The sequence below is a fragment of the Callospermophilus lateralis genome, chromosome 20 (genome assembly GCF_048772815.1).
Source record: "Callospermophilus lateralis isolate mCalLat2 chromosome 20, mCalLat2.hap1, whole genome shotgun sequence".
In the NCBI taxonomy this organism is placed as follows: Eukaryota; Metazoa; Chordata; class Mammalia; order Rodentia; family Sciuridae; genus Callospermophilus; species Callospermophilus lateralis.
In genome coordinates this window covers 6260009-6274459 of record NC_135324.1, presented here as the reverse complement: position 1 = coordinate 6274459, position 14451 = coordinate 6260009, and the positions used below count along the sequence as shown (strand labels likewise).

The 14451-nt window shown below is 51.8% G+C and overlaps 1 protein-coding gene across 1 annotated transcript; it reads right to left on the bottom strand.

The window, feature by feature from the left end:
• Positions 1 to 3508: 3508 nt before the first annotated feature.
• On the bottom strand, positions 3509 to 7576 carry Ghrl (ghrelin and obestatin prepropeptide). The gene is made up of 4 exons (XM_076841111.1): positions 7457 to 7576; positions 7107 to 7223; positions 4399 to 4507; positions 3509 to 3646 (listed from the first exon to the last, which is right to left on the bottom strand). Exons 1-4 carry the CDS (start codon positions 7562 to 7564, stop codon positions 3627 to 3629), a joined length of 354 nt encoding a protein of 117 aa, XP_076697226.1. The 5' UTR covers positions 7565 to 7576; the 3' UTR covers positions 3509 to 3626.
• Between the last annotated feature and the right edge of the window lie 6875 nt (positions 7577 to 14451).

Sequence of the window (14451 nt, the reverse complement as noted above, 5' to 3'; positions counted from 1 at the left end):
GGAAACTCCAGGACGGGGGTGTGATGAGATGGTCTCTCCAGTGCTTTTGGTGGAAAGCTGGAGGAACTTCTCTTTCAGTGTTGGCAGGCAGTTAGATGAAGGTGTTGCTGGTGGGCTTTGTTGTTTGGGTGCTGGGATCGGCCCAGAGCCTGGCATCTGCCAGGCCAGTGCTGTGCCTGGAGCTGCACCCCAACCCCTGTTCCTGGTGCTCCTGGACATAGCTCTTGGCTAGGAGGGAAGGCTACTCGTGCAGAGGGAGGCTCTCCAGCAGTGCTCCAGGGAGGCCGGGCCCGTGTTCTAGCTGCACTCACACATTGTCCATATGTGTTTACAGATGTTCTGTGACTTTGAATCTGTTCCTTCCCTGTCAGACATGTTCGGCTATTTGCTCAGTGCTGGTCTGCTTGGGGCTCTCCTGGTGTGTCCATCTTCCTTTATGGGGTGGGTTTGGGGTTGATGGTGATCATTTACTGTTGGCACTTTGTTTTTTTTCGCATCATTTATTTTTTATTTTTTCCACAATATCTTTATTTATTTTTATGTGATGCTGAGGATCGAACCCAGTGCCTTACATGTGTGAGGCGGGCACTCTACCACTGAGCTACAACCCCAGCCCCTCGCATTTAATTGAATTAAATAAGGACGAATGGCCAAGGGGTTGTGCAGTGATGGAACAGCAGCCCCACTGGTCCCTGTCAGTGCTCCTCAGTGTGGTTTAAAGAAGGTGTGGGTTCAGGAAGGTTGCCTAGTGCGGGCACCTCACCTCTGTTGGTGCATGGTCATGGAAGAGTGAGCGCACACCTCTCAGTGTGTGGTAAGTTGAATATGTACCCTGTTGTACTGTTCACAAAACAAACATTTTTTTTTTTCATACTGGGGATTGAACCCAGGGGTGCTTAACCTCAGCCCCACTTTTCCAGCTCTTTTTATTTTTTTATTTTTAGACAGGGTCTTGCTGAGTTTCTGAGGCCGGCTTTGTACTTGCCATCTTCCTGCATCAGCCTCCCCAGTTGCTGGGATTACAGGCATGTGCTACCACACCTGACAAGAAATTTTTTCACATGGATATTTTTTTTTCTTGAGCACATAGTCTTGCTCACCCTAGGGGTACTTACACCCCACTTCAGAGACCCTTAAGTTGATGGTATCATTAAATAATGCATGACGAGCTGGGCATGGTGGTGCACACCTGTAATCTCAGTGACTCTGGATGCTGGGGAAGAAGGATCTGAAGTTCGAGGCTAGCCCCAGTAACTTAGTCCTTGTCTCAGAATTTTACAAAAGGGCTGGAGGTGAGGCTCAGTGGTAGAGCACCCCTGGGTTCAATTCTCGGTACCAAAAAAAAAAAAAAAAAAAAAAAAATCCCATGAGGTGTGTTTAAGAAAACTAACATAGGAACAAGATAGGAACAGGGTTAGAGTGATACCAACAGCAGGGCCAGGAAGCAACGCTGACTGAGAGTTGCAGGAGTCAGATGGAGGAACTTGCACCTGAGAGGCTGCTGTCAGTGCCATGTGGCCTTGGGAAGGTCACTGTGTCAGTTTCTCCCAACCAAAGACGGTGGCTGTGAAGGTGAACTGAGATCATGCTGATCTGCGCAGACATGAGAGTGGTGCCTGGTGCAGGGCGAGCCAGTGGTGGCTGCTGGGGTCACTGAGTGCCTCCTCTGTGCCTGAGCCTTTGCCAGGTACCCTGTGGTGTTCAGTGTGTGGGTCTGGATCTTGGGGCTAGTCCTTCTGTTCTGGCTGAGTCCAAAGCCCCCAGCTTTGCACCACCCGGGGCTTCCTGGCCCTGCCGAGAGGCAGGGTGCCGCTGCTCCAGTGAGTGAGCTGCATGTGGGCGAGGCATAGGCAAGGTCTTGCCTTTGCAGGGGGCAGGGGAGCATCAGGTGACCAGCAGTCCTCCCAGGGCTGGGTCCCCACCCAGGTGCCCACCCCCATCCTCATCCAAGCCCAGTCACTGTGTGGTTTTCCACCAGGTCAGTTGATTTCCTGGGCTGCTTGGACCATACTGGAGCCATATCAGGGAGGGCTGTGGGCAAGATCCGGGGCTGTCTGGCTTAGTGTGTGGGTCTCTGCGTCAGTGCTCAGGTGCCCTCGGGGTGGGGGAGGCCCTTCCCTCCACTTCTGCTTCTTCGTGCCCTCTTGCCACCTCACTGACTGCCTAGTCCCTTCAACTACCCCCAGCCTCGTGATTGTGACTGAGGCTGAGACAGGTGCTTTTGGGAGCAAGGAAGCCACTGATTGTCACCTGGTCAGGCACCTAGGTACTTGTCCTGGAGATGGGAGGGTATACGTATGCCTAGGGGACAGATGGGGTTGACCACAGGACTGGGGCAGGAGAGATGGGGGAAGATGGAAACAGGACACCTTTTTTGGTGTGTTCCTGGCCTTGTCCTGTGTGCAGGCCGCCTGGCGCTGTGCTGGGCTGAGGTGCGGGGACAGGATCCGCGTGCCTCTAGGCTGTGTTGTGTCAGCTCTTGGATGGGCTGGGAGGTGGTAGAGGTGCTGGAGCCCCAGGTTCCTGGGCCTTCCCAGATAGGAGGGATAAGGACGCAAGGACCACATGGTTCCTCTGCAGGGGTGACAGTTGGATTGCAGATTGAGGGCCTGCCCTGTCTGGCCAGTGGCCATGGCATTGGCTGTGGGGTGGCCAGAGTGTTCCTGGGGCAGAACATGGCCCCTAAGCCCTCTGTCATAGAAGTTTTCCAGGGTGTGCATGTCACCCCCACCTGGTCTCTGCAGAGTGCCCTGGGGCTTATTTGTCTGCATTGGGAGTTTGGAAGGGGCTTGTCTTTGGGCTCCCCCTCATGTGGCCCATTATTGTCACCAGCACTAGGAAATTGGCTCTCAGACGCTCATGAATGTGCACGTGACTGACGGTGACGTTCCTCCTGGGGAGAGTAGGGTCTTGAGTGGAATTCAGAGATGGGATCAAAGGGTCAGGGCTCATCTCTGCTGTGAGCTGGACTTGGGACAGTGTTTAGTGGTAGCTACCTGGTGCCAGTGACATAAGCCAGATGATGGCCAGCCATGCCCAGACCTTGGTCCAAGCATGGGGAGGAAGGAGGGGAGGTCCGTCTAGCCCTGTCTGGCAGGCCTGAGAGGCGTTGTTAAGCACCTCCTTGATATCTAACTTCAGGTTTATTCTGGAACTTTCTCATGGTCCTGTTTTAATCGCCTTGTGACTGATCTGGAATGTGAGTCGACTCCCGCTGTCACCTAAGACTTGTGTGTTCATACAGCCATTGGTGGTTGCTGATCAGCTCCAGTGCAGCTTTGAAGCCTCTAGGAGGCAGTCGTGTGGAGGCGCAAGGCCCTGTCCCCCTCTTCTCCCTGCTCCTCCTCTTCCAGGACCCCATCACACACTCCTCTGCTTGAACGGGCAGGTTTAATTTGGGTTTCTGGGCGTTGGTGTGTTCTTTTCTCTTCCCATTGACCGTGGACTGAGATTTGTTTTTTTTTTAATAAGATTTGAAATTTTCTTTCTTTTTTTGTGTGTGAAATAAATCCTCCTTTTGAACATTTGGCATAAGTGAAGTGTGAGGTTTTACTGGGGGTGGTTGCAGAAGCAATCTGAATGCCAGATTGGGAGGAAAGCTAAGAGCAGGCCCATCTTGGAGGTGGTCACTGGTCAGCCAAGGCCTCTGAAAAGCAAGAGGTTGGGTTACAATTCCAGGCTACCCTCCTGCTGGCTTTCCACAGTGGTGATGGGGGAGGTGACATGTGGTGACGGGGATGGGGAGCGTTGTCCTTGGAGTTGGGAGGTGGTGTTGGAATGTGGAGTGTGATGCTGGGCAAATCTCCTGTTAGGATTCTGGTCTGTGCAGCAGGGTGAGCACCCCCCGCCTGCATCACGTTGGGGTGCATGTTTGTGAGGAAGGAGTGTGGCAGATTGTCTTGTGCACCTCCAGAGGCTGGTGCTTTGCCCCCTCAGGGACAAGCTGGGGTCTTTTACCAGATACTTGGGGATTCAGAATGAATCCAGAATCCTTTGCGTATCTGGCTGTGGAGCCTCTTCTGAAGGCAGCTGTGGCCCCAATTCCCATGTGATGTGAAGTTACATGGGCAAGGTGTTGTCATGCCAGGTGGCCATATGTATTCATGATGGGATCTGGAGCCACTTTAAGGAGTCAAGGCTCCCCTGGGCCCCAGAGCTGGCTAAGGTGCCAGTGCTTGCAACATGGTGTTCTTTGACAGAGGCTTTGAGCTCACCCCACTCCGTGTGGCTCTCCAGGACCAGCCTGGCTGCTTCCTGCAGGGATTTGGGGAAGCTGTTGGAGGGGCAGAGTTGGGGAAGGAGGTGTCTTGTGTCACCCAGCAGGCAGGCTCTGGTGGGCTCAGCTCCCATTTAGGATTTCATGGCAAAGGGGTTAACCTGACCCAGGAAAAGACTCACCTTTGGCCTCTTCCCAAAGGATGTCCTGAAGAAACTTCCTCAGGGCCCGGCTGTGCTGCTGGTACTGAGCCCCAAACAGCTTGATTGCCATGTCAAAGGGGGCATTGAACTGGGGGTAGAACAGAGGCGTCAAGGTCTCGCCCCGCCCCTCTCCCCAGCATCTCCCCTCACTGGAGGAGGCTGGGTTCTCCTGGCTGCTATCTTGAGGACGTTCACCAGCCTCTCTCTCGTATCCTGGCCCTAGCCTCAAGGGGGTCTCCTAGAATGCATTCCCACCCCCTTATAATTTGGGCAAGATTGAATCACTGGTGGTGGTCACGTTTCAGGCCAGTGGGGAGGTTTGGGGGGCAGGGTGTTCCCAGCATGCAGGCCACTAGCCTGGCTGAGGTTCTGGCCCCACCTTTCTCTTTTCTTCCTTGTGCTTCCTCCTGCTCCTCCCCCAGCTGCTCCTCCCCCAGGCCCAGGAAATGAAACTGGATGCTGACTTTTTCCCAGAAAGATGCTCCAGGCCAGATCTTTTCTTCTTAGGGGGAGACTGTCCCCCTTCCCTGTTTCCAAGCCATCTTCTGGGATGGTTTACTGGGGCTCACACCCTCTGGAGTGGATGAGAATGAGCTACTTTTGTGGCAATATCGTAGATCTCTCTGGAGAGCAGGCACGGTACCTTTTTCCTTGCTGGTGGTCACCTTAGTGCCTGGCTGTGGTGGTCACCCAGTGTCTGAATGGGTGGGTGATGGAATCTTAGTGCTGGAATGGAGCCCGGGTTAGTCCTCACATCAGGAGCCCAGAGAGGCCGAACAGCCTGCCCGAGGCCACAGAAGCAGTTGAGGGCAAGGACTAGAGCCAGACCTAAGATCCACCCAGGCTTGAGTCCACACCAGGTGGGCTCAGGTTCCCGTGGGGAAAGAGGCTCTGGGAGTGGCCACGGGGAATGGCCGCCCCTTTCCTCTGCAGGCTTGGTCTCACTGCAAAGCTGAGTGGGGTACAGGGCTGGTTTCTTTAGGGACTGGGGTCTTCATGTCCCTCCTGTCCCTCCTGCTGATAGACAGTTTTTTTCTACCCCTGTGACCACTGTGTGTGGTCAGGTCACCTTGCAGTCCTCTTGGGAATCGAGGGGTGCTGATTGTGGGAATGCCAGGCTGCTGTGACATCCGGATGGTGTAGTAGGGGCAGGTGTGAGGTGGACTGGCTGCATGAGACTTGTGATAGCCCCTCAGTGTTGGTCCTGGTTGTCTGTCCAGTGAAGGTGGGGCTTGGTCACAGAGGTCTGAAACCCGATTCCAGGAGGAAGGGCAGTGCCCAGAGGGAGGCCCAGTCAGGCACACCCAGGGCCACCCAAGGCCACCCAGGGCCAGCAGCTGCTCTGGGCTGCCCCAACCCCCTCTGGGCATTCCTGGCTTGGACTCTAGTTGAGGTAGGTCTTTCTTCCAAGGCCATGTTCATGTCATCCCGGACCCTGTCCCCATCTGCACTAAGACAGAGAGCTCCGCTAACTGGGTGGCTGTCCCCCAGCTGGGGCTGGCTGAGCCACAGGAATGGTTCCTGGGCTTGGCTGAAGGATTCACGCGATTCCCTTAGGAGCCTCTGGGGCTGAGAATACGCCTGGGTCCTAGTGAGGAGCAGAGAGGGGTTTAGAGAGCTTGAGGTTGTCATTGGCCCTTGACCAGAGAGAAGGGTGGGAACAGGTAAAGGAGGCTGAGGGGACGACTCGCGTCCTTGTTTCTCAGGTTGCAGAGGCCACTCCTAGGCCATCATGCTCCCTGTGTGGTTGCCAGACCCAGGAGGAGGAAGAGAGGAGGGCGGGGCTGCACCCAGTCCTGACCTCGGGCTCCATCTCTGCCACGTTGGCCCTGGCACCTTGGGCAAGTGAGTTCACCTCTCTGAACTTCGGCTTCCTGTCTGCGTAGTGTAGATTTTAGTGTCACCTTGCTTACCGCACAGGTTGTGGTAGAGATTAAACGGCATGGAATGAGGGAGACCATGGCTGGGGTGCAGCTTCGGGGGTAGACCCCTGGCCTGGCATGTGTGGGGTCCTGGGCTGGACCCCAGCATCACAAAAAAATAGAAAAGTTGTTGGAGGACATCACAGCTCCAGGCACAGCTGTACGGTAACTGCCATCAGGAAGTACCCCAGAAGAATCCCAGGGTAGCTCCAGAAGGGTGTCCCTGTGGGCACGGACCCCCAGCCAGCCTAGGGAGATTGCACCGAGTGGCCCTGTAAAATCCCCTTCTCCCTCCTCGTCTGGAACTATCTCAGGTCTTCCTTCCCTGTGCAAGATATGTGAGAGCAAAGACCAGCCCGCCCTGCTCCGTCCTTTCTGCAGGTGAGGTCAGTGCCAGAGCCTGGGCTGGCAGCCAGCTCCCCTGTCCAGGGTTCTGTCTGGAGCACTCCCGCCCACAGCTCTTACTCCTGGTGCCTTGGCTCTGTGCTCACCAACTGCCTCTGCAGCCTGCAGACCTCAAGCACCTTCTCTCTGCTGTTGGGCCAGGGCGGGCTCCTCACGTTCCCACGCTCTTGTAGCAGGTACTTGGCGACAATATTCTCTGACCAAAAACCTTGTAGAGCCCAGTGCAAAGCTCAGCTATCTCGGTGCTGATTTATAGTTAAAATTTATAATCCTTGAGCCCCTGTTCTTAGCTACCTGTTCCTGTCCTGGCCCCTTCCCCTGCTTCACAGCCACAGATGCATAAAATGCAGAAGCACCAACCCGGATCTCCAGCTCGTCCTCTGCGCCATCTGCCTGGTCTGTGTCCTCTTGGTGGAGCCAGCCATTGATAGCTCTGGGCTGCAGTTTGGCTGGTGGCTTCTTGGACTCCTTTCTTTGCTGGAGAGGAGAGAGTTCTGTTTGGGTCCTGAGGCCGCCCCCCCCCCCCCCCCCCCGCCCCTGTGTCCTTCTAGAAACAGAATCAGGCCAGTCCTAGAGTCCTCCTTTGTGCTCTGGGAGAGGCACAGGCCTGGAGAGGTGGAGCTGCTGCCCCAGGTCACGTGACTGTTGCTAAGTGGGGCAAGACCTTCCTCCCCCGTCAGAACGTGGGGCTTTGTAGTGGAGGGGCTCACCTGGGCTTTCTGATGTTCGGGACTCAGGAAGCTGGAGCCTGCCATGGCCACGTCCACCCAGAGCACACTGAGGAGTAGCAGGCTGCAGATGGTCCCAGTAGAGAACATGGCTTCAGGTAGCCCTGAAGGAGAGAGGGAGAGAGGGTTTTCAGGTTGACCGTTTCATCCCCTTGATGTGCCTCAGAATTGTTTGGGAAGGAGCTCAGAGGACAGGTGAGGACACTCAAGGACCTGAGTGGTGACTGTGAAGTAGGGAGGGTCTCCCTCTCAAAGGCTGGGGAGAAATAAAGGTTCTGTGAATCTTGGTGTGGCAAAGACTTGGGGTGTCCACCCCAGTGCTGGTTGTCCCAGTCCCTGATGATGAAGCTGAACCAGCAGGATCTCCAGGGGACAGCCTGGGATTGAGGCAGCTTTTAAATCGAGTGTCCCTGAGCTGTCACATTGACCTTGGTTGTCCTTCTCCCCTTTGTGAAAATGGGTCTGCTGAGCCCAGAGAGGATAAGCAGATGGCCAGCGGGCACACAGTAAGGCAGACCTGTAAGCACACACAGACATAAAGAGGAGTGAGCCTACCTGGGATTCCTGGTAAGGTGGTGCCCAGGAGCCCTCTGGTCCTTATATAGCAAGCCTGGTGTTTGTTTTAATCCAGCGATCTCATCTCAGAGGCAGCTGGCTCCTGTGTGGGCTGATGGACATTCCTGGGGAACTAAAAATGTTCATGTCCTCTGGGTAGAATCAACAGTGGAGGTCACCTGCCCTGCAGATTGCTGGGTTGGCCCAGGGGGACTGCTCCAGCTGCCTGACCCTGGGGGAGGGGAGGGGAAGGGAGGTAAGGTGTGAGGCAGGGGCCGGGCTCTGCTACCCCTCATCTTTCCCTGTATCTATCCTGGGGGGCAAGGCCCTGGGCCTGGTTCAGTCCTCTGCTGTTTTCTCAGCTAAAGCTTCCTCAACCCCTGGAGTGCATCAGGAACCAGGGTCACAGAATCCTCCCCGGTGAGCACAGGTCCCATTGCACAGATGAAGAAAGGGCTGGGGATGAGGCACTCGCTGCTCCCTGAAGAGCAGGTGTAGGGTGGCTTCGTCTGTGGCCACACTAGGTGTTTTGCTGGTAGTGCCAGCGGCTCTGGGCTTGGCCTTGGCGTTGCTTTTGTTTCCTTGGAGGCACACTCTAGCCCCTAATAGCTCGCCTTCCCCTGAGGCTGTGGTCCTGAGGGCGAGGGGAGGGAGACTGAGTGGACCTGGGGAAGTCCCCAGCCCAGCACTGGTGCCTTCCTTGTGAGCTGTTTGGCCCCAGGCAGATCCTGGGAAAGCCACACAGGCTGCCCAGCCCTTCTGAACCAGGCCCACAGGACTTGCAAGCAGGTGCCAAGGCCATTGCCCCATCAGCTCAGGAGTTCCTCACTCCCCGTGCTTCCTGTAGACGCTGACAGCTGCTCCCCAGGGTCCAGCGAATCGCCTGTGCAGAAGCCTCACTGTTGAGAGGAGGGACTCACTTCAGTCTGGGGCTTGGCTACGGTGGGAGTGGGAGTGGGAGGCTGCGGGAAGGCTGAGTGGTGGCCTGGGGCGGCCTGGGATGCAGAGTGCTGTGCGGGAAGGTGCAGGTGCCGAATGGGCTGTGCGGCAGCAGGGCTTAGTGATCATGGTTTGAGGTCCTGTTGGGGTGGCCTGGAAAACTGCTAGTCTGAGAAGTTCGAGCTCTGACTGTGGGAGGGCGGCCAAGGAGCCTTTGACCTGGGAGAGCCCAAACCATAGCATGGATGAAAGAGTTGAGAAGACTTGAAAGCCCCCAGAGCCTGAGCCCTTTATTTTACGGGGAGAAAACCTAGAAAGCAACAGGGCTGCACTTTGCCCAAAGCCGTGCAGATCTGGGACAAAGCCAGGACTCCTTCCTCCTGATGTGTTGCTTTCCGATAGCCATCTGCTTCCATGGTGACCGTGGTGTTCAGGAGTAGGACTGGGGCAGGTCGTCCAGTCAGGAGGACTAGGACAGCGGAACAGACAGTTGCCAGGGTCCACCCTGACGTAAGAGATGGCCTTCTGTGGGGATTGGGCCCTTGTAGAGACTCGGGCAGGAGGCGCAGGCTGGGCTGCATCCCTAGGGGGCTAAGAAACTCCTGGAGAGAAACTTTGTCATCTACCAGTGGTGGCCGACATCCTCACGTCCCAACAGCACCTGTGCTTTCACAGCCTTGTCATCACCTGAGCCCAGGAGGGGCCAAAGGTGGAGGTGGAGAGAACTCTGGAGGCCTTGGAGGCCTGTGGGTTTTTCCAGAGCCATTCCCGCCCCAAACACTCCAGAATAGTGCGTGACCATGGCAACCCGGGCACCTACAGGGGACAGGAGCTGGCTCACTGTGTTGATCTTAGATAAGGCCACCCCCAAGCAAACACCCCCTGCTGTCCTCTTATCTTTGGGGCACTAAGAGGTGGCAGGGGTTGAAGATCCAGATGCATACCACAGGGTCCCCGAGGAGGATGGGGAGGAGGGAAGAACAGGGATTAGTGAGAACATGGGAGAGGCCCAGGAAGCACCTCACGCCCCCCCCCCCCAACCACCAATTGTAGAAGTGGGGTACAAGCCTGACTGGAGAATGCAGATCTGACCCAAAAGAATGGGGAAGACCGTGTGACTGGGGGTCCAACATGTGGCTGTTTTCTTGCTCTTTAAGTGCAGATAATAACCAAGACCCATTGGGCAGCTTTCTGAGGGTGGGGACCTGATCCGACCCAACTGGACCTGGCTTTTTCCTGGAACTTAGTAGGGGTTTAGTGTTTGCTGATGTCCTTCCTGTAGCCGCTTCTGGAGCCTGTCCTTAGCGATTGCTGTGTGTGACTGCCTCTGAGAACAGGTTACCTGTGCTCACTCCTCACTGCAGTTTCTTCTGTTCTGATAATTACTTGGTTGTAGGAAGCACGTTTGTTTTTTAACCAGTTTGGCCAATCTACTTGAGGCTGATTTGGGGGTTATAAAAGAGATGATTATTTGAGGTTTTTTTGGTGGGCACCTATGACTTCTAGATCAGCATTTTCCAATAGAGATGTAATGCTATCCTCAAATGAGTTTTATGTGTGATTTAAATTTTTTTAAGAGCCACATTTAAGAATTCAAAAAAGAAACAAGTGAAATGAATTTTAATAACTATTTTACTTAACCACTACATCCAAAATATTATCACTTAAAGGTACAATCAATGTAAAAATTCATTTATTTATTTTTTGGTACTGGGAATTGAACTCGGAGCACTTAACCACGGAGCTGCATCTCCAGCCCTTTTAAGATTTTTTTATTTTGAGACAGGGTGTCACTTAAGTTGCTTAGGGCTTCACTGAATTGTTGAGGCTGGCCTTGAACTTGGTATCCTCCTGTCTTAGCCTCCTGAATCACTGGGATTACAGGCGTGTGCCACTGTCTGGCTCAGTGTAACAAATTTATTAATGAGATAGCTTGACTTTTGACTTTTTAAAATATTAGTCTTTGAAGCCCAGAGGGCATTTTATTCTAGTGGCACATTTCACGTTGTCAGTGGCTGCGTGTAGCTCCTGGCTACCAAGCCAAGCCTCCCACTGGGCTTCCCTGTTCAGGCTGTCTTGGGATCGTAGCCCCAACAACTTGCTTCTTTCCTGTCTCTAGACTCTTTCTTGACAAAAGTGTGTGCCCTTAGCCTTAAGAAATGACAGGTCCCCAATCTTGGAGAAGTCTAATTGACCCCAATCCCGCCTTCCCCTCACATTACCACCCCAAGCATCCATTCCTTTCCCTATGTCCACTTCCTTACTGGGGACTGACCCCTCACCCTGTCACCTGATTCCCCTCATCACTGTTCTCACAGAGGTACTGGTGATCCACACTGGGGCCTGCAGACCTGAGTTGGGACTCACTGGACTTCTAAGAAGGCAGATTGGTAAGGTCTCCTCCTTAGATTTGGATCCAGGAGGTCTCTGGAGCAGGCCCCAGAATCAATTTTAACAAGTATTCCAGGTAATTCTCTTCTGAGTATAAAATACTACTTGCTTTCTAGCAGAAGATTTGAAGGTGTGTATGTGTATGTGTGTATGTGCATGCTCTTTCTGGAAAATTTCAGACCTATAAGAGTAGAGCACAATATGAGGAGTCTCCAGGGCTCCACATCCATGTTTTCTCTGTCTCCAGTATGGCTGTTGCTTTCTCAGGACCCCACTTCTACCCCTGTCTTGTGTACTGGGGCCCCGCACGGACTCAAAGGAAGCAAGGATAACCCGGTTTTGGCCCTGGCTGATAAGGAATGGTGCCACCAACTCCAGACTCTACCAGGATCAGGGACAAAAAGGACCAATTAAAATTACTTTTTAAATAATGGATGGAACCCAGGCCCTTGCACCTGCAAAGCTTGTGCTCTCTGGCTGAGCCACACCTCAGCCTCAGAAGTGTTTTTAAAGCAAATTGAAGCATGGTGTCAGCTCATCCTTGGAAATAGCAGTGTTGACAGGTTACGATGCACGTGGGTGGCTTGAGTCAGGATCCAAAGTACAGTTTTTGTTGAGACACTTCCCCTCCTCCACCCTTCCTTCCCAAATCATTTATTTTTAAAAAAGCTGTTTGTCCTGTACCACTTCCCACACTTTGAACTTTGTTGGTTGCTTTCTCATGACATTGATTAACTTCTGCCCCGCCTCAAGTGCTTTCTGGAAACTGGCAGCTACACCTGTTCCTGGACACTTGGACTCACCCCTTTTCTTTTGGTATGAAAATGTCTTCCTGGTGCTATGAATCTACCGCTGCGCCACACTGCAAGGCTGTTAACGTTGGCTGGTTCTATTTTTCTTAAGGATAATCCACGGGCATCACCAGATCCATGCTTGTTGAGGTTCCCCATTATTACCCTTCCGCCTAAGGGTCTTATCTACCCTTATCCGTGGACCCATGATTAGGGATTACAAGTGGCGTAGCCCTTCTGTGTTTATTAGCTCTTTTTCCTTCAGCAATTATGGAAAGGCAAGACAATGGCTTCATCATTTTTCTACTTGGAAAGTGCTGGAAGGCCAACCTTTGAAAATTACTGTCATTTTCCCATTACGAAGTCATGGGTTTTTATGTATGTTCTGTTTCACTTAATTACAGTCATTGGTCTTTCTGATTCTTCCCCATTTGACTAGTGGATTCCTGGGTGCTTTGGGCAGTGACCTCACAGTCTTTTCTTTTTTCCTTTAGTAGTGGGGATTGAACCCAGAGTACCCAACCACTGAGCCACATCCCCAACCTTTTTATTTTTTGAGACAGGTTCCCCCTAAGTTGCTGAGGCTGGTTTTGAACTCAATCCTCCTGCCTTTTGAGTTGCTGGGATTATGGGTCTGTGCCACCATGCCTGGCCCCCACAGTCTTTAATAGCTTTCTTGCTTTCTGTCCCAGTAAGACATCTTGGGCCCATTTTGTGCATTTCCATGTCTCAGACCAAAAATCAACACCACCACCCCCCCAATACTTTTTCTTCGTTTTAAAGAAGACTTGGTTTCTATCAGTGGCAAATAGTTTTTAGAGACCACAATCTAGGTGTCACATTGATCTTGTTGTTTCTAGGACCTTTTAGTACAGAGAGGTAAAGAGTGGCATGAGTTCATGTCTGCAGTTCCAGTTTCCATAGTTTGAATCACCTCAACTGTGATCTGAAAATACTACATGGAAAAATTCCAGAAATAATTCATACATATTTTCTATAATTTTGTTTCTATTTTTGAGCTGTGGTCTCACTGTCGTCAGGCTGGGCTTTCAAACTTGGGCTCAGGTGACCCACCTGCCTCCCTTGAAGCTGTAACTATAGGCAGATGCACCCAGCTCGAATATTTTAAATAACTTCTATTGCATATGTTGTTATAATTGTTCTAGTTTTCATTATTGTTGTTAATCTCTTATGTGCCCAGATTCTACTTGAACTTCATTAGAGCTATGTTTGTAGAGAGCTTAGTCCTGGTGGTGTCTTCAGTCATCCACTGGGATCTTGGAACACGTGCATAAGGGGACAACTGCAGTTCCAGTGAACCTCAAAAACCAGGTTTTTGCACTTTTTTTTCCATTATTCTGAGACACTGATTTCTGATTACCTTCACAAAATAACCTCTCTTGCTTTCTTTTACTATAGCAACATACTTTCAAAATAAAGGATAGTTCAGTAACTACTAAGCATGAAACTATTCAATGCAGGCACTAGGGGTATAGAGTAAAAACATCTTTATATTCTGGTTCCTGAGCTTGACATAAAACTTATATTTTATTCAAGGTTTTTCTAGTTTTTAGGAAATTTTCCTTCATGATTTTGTTATAAAGCATTTACATGGTTCCAGAAATGAACCTTATAAAACAAGGGACATTTGGAGAGTACGTTTCCTGCCTGTCCCTTCTACTCTTCCTTTTCCCCTTAACTATCTTGTTGTGACTTCATTCTTTGATCCATGAGTAATTTGGAAGTGTGTTGCTTAAATTTCCAAATGTCCAAGGATTTTCCATGTATTGATTTCTATTTCTAGTTTCCTTTCATTGTTGTCAGAGTATGTCCTATATGATTTTTGTAGCTTGAAGTTTGTTTCAAGGTCCAGAAATTGTGTAAGTATCCAGGTGCAAGGAACGAAGGCATTGTGGGTGGGCACTGTGTTGAGACAGCTGGGTCAGGCTCTGAGCGATGGCTTTGTGGATTCTAACCTCGCAGATGCTTGCTGGAAGAGGAGTATGGAGATTGCCAACCAAAATGGTAGATTATTTCTCATATTTCAGAGCTGTTATGTGTGTCCACATACAGGATTTCATCTCTATCCCCTTTATATTTGTTGTTCTAAAGTCTGTTTATCTTTTATTGATTAATATCTGTACATTACACACACTTTTTTCTAGTACCAGACACTGATCACAGGTGCTTTACCACTGAGCTACATCCCCAGCCTTTTAAAAAATTTTTATTGTGGGGCTGGGATTGTGGCTCAGCGGTAGAGTGCTTGCCTAGCATGAGCTGGACCCGGGTTCGATTCTC

What these genes read in the sequence shown, in the direction of transcription:
- Ghrl (XM_076841111.1), bottom strand. Translation starts at nt 7,564, where the DNA reads ATGTTCTCTACTGGGACCATCTGCAGCCTGCTACTCCTCAGTGTGCTC. An exon ending in AGGACGAGCTGGAGATCCGG is followed by an intron (nt 4,508 to 7,106) that starts GTTGGTGCTTCT and finishes TTCTACCCCCAG; the next exon opens with TTCAATGCCCCCTTTGACAT. An exon ending in CCTTTGGGAAGAGGCCAAAG is followed by an intron (nt 3,647 to 4,398) that starts GTGAGTCTTTTC and finishes CTTGCTTTTCAG; the next exon opens with AGGCCTTGGCTGACCAGTGA.